The 10,612-nt window shown below is 38.3% G+C and overlaps 1 protein-coding gene across 1 annotated transcript; it reads right to left on the bottom strand.

Annotated features, from left to right (window-relative positions):
* Nucleotides 1-397: 397 nt before the first annotated feature.
* On the bottom strand, nucleotides 398-3,849 carry LOC149248447 (uncharacterized). Its single transcript, XM_089450022.1, has 2 exons — nucleotides 3,387-3,849; nucleotides 398-2,097 (listed from the first exon to the last, which is right to left on the bottom strand). Exons 1-2 carry the CDS (start codon nucleotides 3,847-3,849, stop codon nucleotides 398-400), a joined length of 2,163 nt encoding a protein of 720 aa, XP_089306148.1.
* Between the last annotated feature and the right edge of the window lie 6,763 nt (nucleotides 3,850-10,612).

Below are 10,612 nucleotides of genomic sequence, written 5' to 3'. Positions count from 1 at the left end.
ATATATGGGGAAAGGAAAGTCTCAACCGGCTGTCAAAACATGCCCGATGTGTAAAAACGCACCAGACATTGCGAGCCAAAACAAGAATAACGACTCCTCCTGAACACGCGCACCTCTCGGGATCCGATTCACGCAGAAGACGTATGGAACAAAGCGCTGGAAGTTCAATAGAAACGAGAGGCAAACAGTGACCTCAAGAATCCATAGTAAGCACTAGAGGGATTCTCGGAAGACAGAAAAGAAGCGATGAGAAAACACAGCTTCCCAGGCCTCCATAATAAAGGAAATCAGCCCAGAAGCCCTGAAGAAGTTCTACAGAAGAGATTGGAAGCAAATATAAGATGAACCGAATCAAAATATGTACAAAAATAGAAAACGTTTTTTGATGAAACAAAACTTAAGCAGAAATTGGCTGTTCGACTGATCGAACCACCCCATTTTCATCCTCCGTGACAGTCCATGACCCCATATCATGTTCAACACCCGCTTTGGAAAGGCGGTCCGCATCAAAATTCCTTTCCCGGAAGATATGGCTGAGAGAGATCTCCATGAACTGACTTTTGAGGCGAGAAGCTTCTTTAAGCAGGGGAATCAGAATGAAGTTTCTGCAGCGTTGAGACCCATTAAACCAATTCACAGTATTCATTGAATCCCTGAAAATCTGGACTTCTCTCACATTTCTAAGTATAAGCCAACAGAGAAGGAGATGTAAGGCTTTCAATTCTGCAAAGTTATTGGAGCCCTGTCCCAGACCAACTGAAGCTTTAACAACCTTTTCCTTTGATAAGTGAATAATCAAGCCAACCCCGCAGCGACCATTGATGTCCGAGGCCCCGTCAAAATAAGCCCACGGCATAGAATATCTGATAGATTCTTGACGAACAGCTCTGGAAGTAGGAAGAGCTTGAGGAACAGGAATACTTTCATAAATAGCAACTCCTTCTGCAGCAAGTCTTCCAATAGGGAAGACAAAATCCTTAAAGATGACTTGATTCCTAGCAAGCCATGTCCCCCAGGTGATGAGTAACGGAATGGTTCTCTCTCTGTCATTTGAAGTTTCATTCCACCACCTCTGCCAAGCATCTAAGAGCCCCTGCCCTTCCCACCTAAAAGGAACTTTTAACAGCCTTAACATTTCGGCCCATAGGCTGGAATTAAAAGGGCAAAAAAGAAACAGGTGCTGAACTGTTTCGACGCTGTCTTTACAAAGGGGGCACCGGCCAGGACCAATCCTTCCTCTTCTTTGAAGAAAATCCCAGGTAGGAACTTTCTGAAGCAGGACACACCAGAAGAACAGTCTTGTTTTAGCTGGCCCTTTTAACTTCCATAGCGGTTTAGCCCACCAAGCCGGATTCTCCCATCCATTTTGAGACATCATCCATTTATACCCCATCTTTAGAGAATAAAAACCATTCTGGGCAAAGACCCATTTAAGCTCATCCGGAGAATCAGAGAGCCTGACTGAGGAGTTAAGAAGGTCCCTTTTATACAAGTCCCATTCCTCCAGCCATTCATCATCCAAATTTAAATCTCTTCCCTGAAACCACCCTTGACTCCAGATGGTGGAAACCCGAGGATCAACCACCTGATTTAAAGTGTAAAGACCCCTATCTTTTAAGGCCGAAACCAGCCCCTGAGATAGAGAAAATCTCTCTGAACAGCCTATCCAGGGGTCTCTACCCAACCTGATCTGAGTTCCGTCCCCCACACTCCAAGCCAATCCCTTCTCTATGACTTTGACAGATGCTACCACAGCTTTCCAAACCACCGAGGAGTTTTTGGAAGACTTTTGCGGCAATCTGATCCAATCAAGCGTTGATAGGGGATCAATATATTTCCTTTTAGACACAGAGGTCCACAGGTTCTCAGTGGAAATGAGTCTCCAGGCGAGCTTTGCTGCTAAAGATTGGGAGAAGCAAGCAAGATTTTTAATACCCCAGCCTCCCCACTCTTTAGGATGAGCGATTTTATCCCACGCGATCCAAGGGGTAACTTTCTCAGACTTAGACCCCGCCCACAGAAACCTGCTGCATAATTTATCAATTGAGGATAATATTCCTTTGGGAACCCATGTCAGACTAGCCCAGTAGACTGGAACTGCCATCAGAACAGATTTAATTAACACAAGCCTACCAGCCCTGGAAATCCACTTGTAACTCCAATGTTTAGTTTTGATTCGATTTTTGCAAGGATCCAATTCCAATCTTTTATCCTGTAATTGTCAGGCTTCAGAAAGAACCCCAGATATTTAAAAGAACCTGGAATCTCCATTAACCGACAAAAGACATATATCAACAGTATCCATTCAAAATATCATCAAATGAAATAAAGTACAGAAATGAAGAAATGAAAATTTATTTTAAGAGCATAAATGACAATTTATTCATGAAATAAAACTACTTAAACAAAAATTGCACGAGATAAGGTTAGAAATATGATACAAAAAGATGCCCCATGGCATCAGATATCTTCGGTGAAATCCATCTTGAGAACCTGCCCACTCACAGGCAAGGCCATAGGTTCTTTCTTTGATGTGCCTTGCCCAATTATGACTATCTTGGGACTATGAATTGCCCCAATATTAACATGTTTCTGGCCATGAGATATACCAAACCTCTTCATTTTCTTTTTCTGACTATTGATGCATTGAAGCTTGATCTTGCTCAAAACTAGTGGTTCATTTTTTATATCTTTTTCCTTTTTTCGCCTTTTTCTTTTCTTCTTGGTTAGTTGCGATGGTGATGATGATGCATGTATTGCCAATCCTACTGCTTTGTCTTGAAAATGCTCTGATGGAAGATTTGAAGTACCCAAGCTTTTTGAGCTATGCCTAATCTCTTCGATTTGAATATGTTCTGCTGGGGGGGGGGGGAAGGAAATTTGTCAACACTACATCACTCTCTGTATGGCATGATCTATAGACAATCTCATTGTTGGGTTTCTTTGGATCTTCAACATGATATCTTTTCTCTAACTCTCGATCAAGTCTGACAAAGGTATTATCAGGCACGGGGATGGTGGCATATGATAAGTCCATTGAAGGCTACCACCTAGATCTGATGACCATTTTCTTGATAGGAGCATTCCCCATGAATCTGGAACATCTATCACAACAATATCCATAGTCATTATTCTATCTGTGTATGCAGCTAGGAAAACATGTAAATCTTTAATTATCCCACACACTTCAATTCTTTTAGAATCCATTGAACATATGTTGTGATAGGGCCTAGAAACCCTTAAATTCAGTTGCTCCATGACTTTCTTGGTCATAACATTTGATGAAGCCCATGAATCAAGCATGCAGTTGTGTAAAAGATGATCATTCACTATCAAAGAAACATAAAATGGTAGATGATCTTCATTCCCCACATAACAATTCATACTTTTCAATACAATTTCCTCATCTTCTGGTTCGTCACTAGGCTTTTCTTCCCTTTGAGTAACTTCAATGGCACTTAGTAACTTGGCCCTTTGAGATGGTATCTTTAAAAGTTCTATCACTGGAATAGAAACCTTTGCATTATTCAACCAATTGCCTAAGTCAAAATTCAATTTTGAAGTAGGAGGAGAAAAATTTCTATGATTATTCTGGTCTTGGATATCCCTTCTCTGATAAGTCATCCCTTTGTGTTTTGCCATAGCAAGAATCTGTCTAGATGTAGGTTTTTCCCCAAAAATCTTAGTGACCTCGTCAAAATTTGCAATCATATTGTAAACCCCAAGATTATTAGGCATATGGTCAATCTCTTGATTTCTTTCAATGGTGTATATCTGATCCTCCATGGAGAACATATTGATTTGACCAGTTGTCCCTACATGTTCATCTCCTAACATGCCACCTTCCATGATTCCCTTCACATATGGACATGTGGCTTCTTCATGGAACTGATTACATGGCCTACAAAAAGGGGGAATCTGATCTACCATGTTGGTGGATTCCAATGGATTTGGAGGCCTGTGCTCCTATTGAGGGCCTTTATTCTTTTGCCATCTATCATTTGACATAGGTTGGAATCTTTGCACTTGTGATCTCTCCATGGCCACCAACCTATTTTGCATGGCTTGCATTTCTTTAATGTGGTTTGCTTCCACGCCTTTGATGAGTTGAGTTAATTCTTTAATAGGATCATGTGTAGTCTCTTCCTTGGCCTTGCCTTTGGAATCATTTGATTTTGATGGCCCTCTATTGAAACCAGGTATTTCAGATTTTCCTGATTGCTTTCTAGCCCTTTCTATCTTTAAGGCTTCAGATTGAGCTACACTTAGATTCGTAGGCTCCTTCCTTCTCAACTCATAGGCAGTGTCAACCCCAAAAGCATCTAGATACGAGCATAAAAAAAATTCATCAGGAGGTTTAACAATAGCATGCATGTTTTTTTACTAATTCATTAAATCTCTTGTTAAACTTCTCCATGGTCTCATTCTCATTTTTTTTCATGTTGCTAATGGCATTGATCAAATGTCTATTTTCATTCTTCTCTCCAAACTCATTTAAAAATGCAGTCAGAATGGCTTGTAAAGAGTTATATGAGTTAGCAGGTTGCTCAGTGAGCCAATCAAGAGCATCCTCTTCTAAAGATAAAACAAAAAGCCTCATCTTCACATCTTCATAATTAGTAGTGTTACACCATTTAAAGATACAAACATTAAGTTTTTTCACATGTGATGTAGCACTAATGGCATTGTTACCTTGAAAGGAAGACATCTTTTCAATAGCCTTGTGAGGGATATTGTGAGGATAGCCATTTATGTTAGTGAAGTCATAAGGAGCAAAAAGATCATTCATGATTCTAGGCTCTACTTGTTCTTGAAAAAGCAAATGAATATCAGAAATAGCCTCTTGCCCAAGACTAGCAAGAACTCTACTATGAGAAAGTCTATTCAACCTCTCTCTAAAAACATTTTAAGGATCGGAAGAGGGGCTAACTAGACCACTTGAATTTCTCCTAGTAGAGACTCTTGCAAAATTTGGATTGAGTGGAGTTTCCACTTGAGCAAGAATCTAAATCTAAAGTTCAAAAATGCTAAAACCAAAAGGTTAGTCGATTTCCTAAGTACAAGAAAGCTTGTCCCCGCCAACGGCGCCAAAGATGTTGACCCTACTGCCTACACCTACCTACAAGTTAGTGAGAAAAGCCTTCAACCCCACAAGGTGTGGTTGGTGGCAGGGAACTTAGAGAAGGGGCTGTCATACTAATCCCAACTCTCTCCGTTTGAACTATCTCCTAGGTTAGCTAAGGGGGTGGTCTCTAATGAAAATTTAAGTTAAAAGATGTGAGTTTCTAGGAGAGTGTTATAGTGAAAATGGATTACTGTTAAGGATTTATGGGCATATATGAAGTGAGAAACTAAATAACAATGCCAATATAATATGATTAAAAACCATAAAACCAGTGCCTTATAAGGAATTTGCTCAACAATTTAAAGATATATTTACTCAAAGTAAAATGCAATGCTCCCAAAAGAGAAAACAAAGTAACCCCGAAATGTAAATAAGAATTGTTAGCACAAGATATGTAAGATACAAAATGCTTTTGAGATAATCAACTTTATAAATCAAAACATGTTAAACATATCTTGCCAAAACCCAAAAATTAGTAATTAACTTGGAAATGTAAAAGAAAGGAAGTGCTAAACCAAGACATCAATATGCAATTAGACTTGAAATATGAAAAGAAAACATTTGTTTGAAATGATTACAATATTTGCTTTTGGAATAGGCTTTGCATATGAAAACTCAAACCATCAAGAGACAAGTAAAGTAAATGTAATGTAAAGTGCTCTTGGTTAATTTTATTAATTAGCTCTACAACAAAATTATAATTTAACTCTTCAATCCTCAGACCTCACCCTTGCACAATGATATGAATCTTACAGTGAGGAGTCAATAGAGGAGTAGAGGATCCCTAAGATGTCTACTTCAACCAACTTATGTGAGAGGTAAAATTTTAATGAGGCTTGGGGCCTTCTTGCACTAAAATGCCTAGATGAAATGCAAATTGTGTTAATTCCCCAAATTAAAATAATGATACATGCAAATGCTTCAAAGAGATTGATTTGCAATGCTTGAAAATGAAATAGTGTTCAACATAAGTTGCAATTATAACTTCAATTGGAGGAATAAAATTAGCTTACACGTGTTGCATATGTTTCATCAATGAATTAAAATGATACAAGTAATTTGCTTGAAAGTAAAATTTGTTCAAATAGACAATGACAATAAATTGCTCCAATATTAAAGATAACAATGTAGCGTAAAATTGAAGCATGTATTCAAGTGATCATGAAACAATTTACCAATGTAACTGGAAACGAATCAAAGTTTGTTAAGAATATAAAATTATTGCATGTAAATGATGAATTTCCCAAAGTAAAGTGTAAGCTTGTACCTCCAAGCAACATTGAGAAAGAAAATGCAAAGCTCAAATGAAATTGTAACAAACTTTAACTTAATGAAATATGATAGTGAGGCTGTGTTAATTCCCAATTAAAGCATGCATGTAAGTGAATGAAGTATGAAAGCTTAAACCATGCAAACGTCAATCCACCCAAGAGAAGCCTCCCTCTAAATGGGGAGATAGGATACCATGGGAGAAATCCCAAGCTCCCACAAGCAAGTTAGATCTTTTATTAATATTACAATGAGAAGAGGGCCCTTCAAAGTTCTCAACTATACTTCAAGGAGAGTCCTCACAATAATTGCTTGAAACTTGGACACTAGACCTCTTTTCTTGAGAAAGTAGTGACAAGATCTCACAAAACTTATGCAAGGGAAACAATGTGTGTGTCTCCTCCAAATGCCCACAGCTTAGAGAGGAAAATGGGCAGCCCTCTAGCGAACTCGACTTGGCCAAAATAAACCTCAAAAAGGCTCACAACATCCTTGGAAATCGAACCCCCAACACTTGCCAAAGGTCCTACAAACACTTGTTAGATGTTGCGGGAAGTTGCTCTTCAAAATCTGCCACACAATAGTTAGGAAATAATCCAAACAGTGACTACAAAGTAAGTTAAGTATTAATGGAAAAATCAGCAAGATAAAATGTATATATACAATTATAATTTACAAAAGGCTAAGCTAAAGAGTGAGAGTAAACTCTTGTCTTTGTTTAGCCATCTTCAAGCTCTTAGATAGCAAATGCAAGAAATGAAGTACAATGTTTTTTTAAAAGAGATTTAAATTTAGAAGTTCACGGTTTGTGCACAAGCTATGTGCCGAATCTATGCAAAACTACTTTGTAAGATAAGACTATGAAGGTTCAAAGAACAAATGAGAGCTCTTTTAAGAATGTATCAAGAGTGGGTTGGTCTCTCCAAAGACTTCCGCTCATGCTTGATTCTGTAATCCCAACAAGATGTTCCCTCTACAAAACTTCAAATAAGAATTAGTTCCATATAGATTTAGCAATAAACAATGTTAAGAAACTTTAGAGATTTATTTAAACCCAACTAGAGCATTATGTACCTAGAGCATACTTCTAAATCAAATGTCAATGCAAGATAGCTATACATTAACAAATCTACAAGAGCACATGGAAGCAAATTAGATCAAAGCATGAGTAAAAGGAATTATACTAATGCTCAACAATTCACCACACTCGAAAAGGAGGAACACCTCATGAATGAAATCCCAAAGTCTTTGTTGACATTTCTGAAAGTGTACAAGGCAACAGCGCTTCCGCAAGCACAATAGCTAGTAACAATCTTATACAATGTGAGAGCCAATGACTCTATTATATAGAGAGTTGGGAACAAATCCCAATGAAGAATGACAATGACAAATGGCATTGGAGCCAATCCCAATGTAGAAGTGATTAAACAAGTGGCATGAGGTGACAATCCTAAAGAGAAATTCGAATTTGTTGAATGGAGCTCCAATGCCAAGTGCAAAAATCGAATTCTGGCAAGTGGACATCATTTTCTTCTTCCCTTATGTGCCAAATTCGAATTTTATGGTGGAATGACAAGTGTATATGGGTGGTAACCCATGTGGGGACAATTTCCCACAAAAATCTCCCCCAAATATTCTCCAAAATCCTCCCAAATGTGCATTAACTTCACAAATTCGAATTTCCAAGCAGTTTTTTCATTTAATGTTAGAAATTCGATTTTATTTGAGTGCATGTCCTTTCCTTGATTTTAGGAGTCCACATCACCTTGAGACTTCACTTTAACTCCCCCATAATTTTTCACCTCATTTCCATAACATTTAGCATGTGTAGATATTTATTTTTCTCCATTTATTTTATTTCTGGCTTAATTAATAGCCAAATTTCCCACTAAACTTAGGAAAAGTGGGTTTTGAGGGTGCAAAACACATTGTTAACCCCTCAAAGTGTGTCATAATAAAAATTTGAGGGTGAGAGGTGTAATTTTGATTACTCATACCCCATACAACTTCTTTAGACTACACTTATTACAATTTAAATACAATTTTATTTGCAATTTTTGACCTGCGAGAAATCTAAAAAATTAAAAAATGAGTACCTAGATCTAACCAAATTCCACGAATTTTTTTGTGTGATCTAGTATGGTAATATACATAGACTCTAAACATTAAGATGTGTCAGGGGCTTAACCTTCAAACCGTCACCCCGACTTTGGGGTAAAACGCGAGTGAAAAATCCTAGAAAATCATCTGTTTATGAAAAAGAAGGGATAATTAACCAGATAAAAAAAACACTTCAAGGTGTACTGTTTGCTAATCGAGTCTCAACATCCTAGGCCTATTACAGACTCAAAACTCATCATTACTAGTATCACTTATTACAATTCCCCATAGGATGTGGAATCTGGGTACATGAAAGATGATGAGAAGACATAAGTAGAGTTAAAAAACTTTGTTGCCTGACGATATCTGATGGTACAAGTGTCCTCTGGATCATCCTTGGGTATGGAATTTTCATGTAATCATCAAGTGCCACTCCAATGGTCAACACCACCTATCCCGTAAAGGGAGTTGGGAATGTTACCCTTCATTTGAATCAAGGTAACACCATTCATTTTCAAGTACTATATGTACCTGATCTAAAGAAGAATCTTGTGTCTATCTCGGTGATGGAAGACAAAGGATTCAAGGTGGCATTCATCGATGGAAAGGTACGTGTATGGAAAAGAAATTTCAAAGAAGCATTTACTCTTGGATTCAGGGTTGACAATTTATATCAAGTTGGAGGAATTCCACTGAGACCTATGTCTTGCGACACATCTCTTCAATCTGAACTATGGCATCAGAGGTTTTCTCATCTTCACTATAAGGCTCTACCTGATGCAAGGAAGATGGTTAAAGGTATGCTTGAATTCAAAATAGAGCATGAAAGTGTATGCCAAGAATGTGCCGAGGGAAAACATACAAGGGGACCATTCCCCTCAAGTGAACTCTTTGGGAGGATACTTATATTATGCAACCTTTATAGATGATTTTTCTCATAAGACTTGGATATATTTCTTGAAGAAGAAGGACGAAGTATTCTCATGGTTCCGTTTTTTCAAAGCTTTGGTCCAAAATCAAACCGGGAAGAAAATCAAAATATTGAGGACCAATAATGGAACCGAATACGAATCAAATGAGTTCAAAGATTATTGTAGAGAAATTGGGATTAAGAGGGAGACTACTACCGCATATACTCCTGACAAAAATGGTGTTTCTGAAAGGAAGAACCGTTCTATCATAGAAGCCACTTGTGCCATGCTTCATGATCAAAGCCTTATGAAGTTCTTATGGGTTGAAGTTGCAAACACTGCCGTGTATGTTTAAAATAGATGCCCTCATCAAGCGTTGGACTCTAAGACTCCCGAAGAAGTTTTCATTGGTAAGAAACCTGATGTTTCTCACTTTAGAATTTTTGGTAGCCTTGTATATTTTCATGTGCCGAAAGAAAAGAGAAGCAAATTGGATGCTTCCGAGAAGAAATGAACATTTGTGGGCTACAATGAAACTTCTAAGGCATATAGAATCTATTTGCCTGGTCAAAGAGAAGTGGAGATAAGTCATGATGTCACTTTCGATGAGGATGTTGCCCTTGGGAAGATTAGGACAAAGAAGTAGATTCCGGAAAGCAGGGTGAATCCTAAGATGAGGAGATGGCCGATGCTGAAGAACCAATGGATCCCATTGATCCACTTTCTTATGAGCCCTCCTCCTCGAAAAGGAGACCCTCATGGCTTAGGGAGACTCTCGAAGATGCCGAGAGACACATTGCACCTTGGGGGACAATTCGTGAAAGTAAGAGGCCGAATAGGTACCAAGGGTACTTAATTGCTATGAGCACCTTTGTTCAATCTGAGCTTTGCACATTTGAAGAAGTTGCCAAATACTAGGTTTGGAAGGAATAAAGTGAATGAAGAGTATGAGTCAATTATGAAGAATGATGTCTGGGATGTGGTCCCTATACCCAAGGACAAATCCATTTTCACCTAGAAATGGCTCTTCAAGATCAAGCATGGAGCTGATGGAAGTGTTGAAAAGTTCAAGGCCAGATTCTTTACTCGAGGCTTATCTCAAAAGGAAGGTGTAGATTATGATGAGATATTTGCACCGGTTACTTGCTACACCACCATCCGTTCAATTATAGCCCTTGCTGCCTCGCAAGGATGGAATCTTCATCAG

Source organism: Pinus tabuliformis, chromosome 7, assembly GCF_031772625.1.
Source record: "Pinus tabuliformis cultivar Carrire ecotype Pingquan chromosome 7, CPIR1, whole genome shotgun sequence".
In the NCBI taxonomy this organism is placed as follows: domain Eukaryota; kingdom Viridiplantae; phylum Streptophyta; class Pinopsida; order Pinales; family Pinaceae; genus Pinus; species Pinus tabuliformis.
The sequence above is the reverse complement of the archived record's forward strand: the minus strand, read 5'-3'. Positions and strand labels throughout refer to the sequence as shown.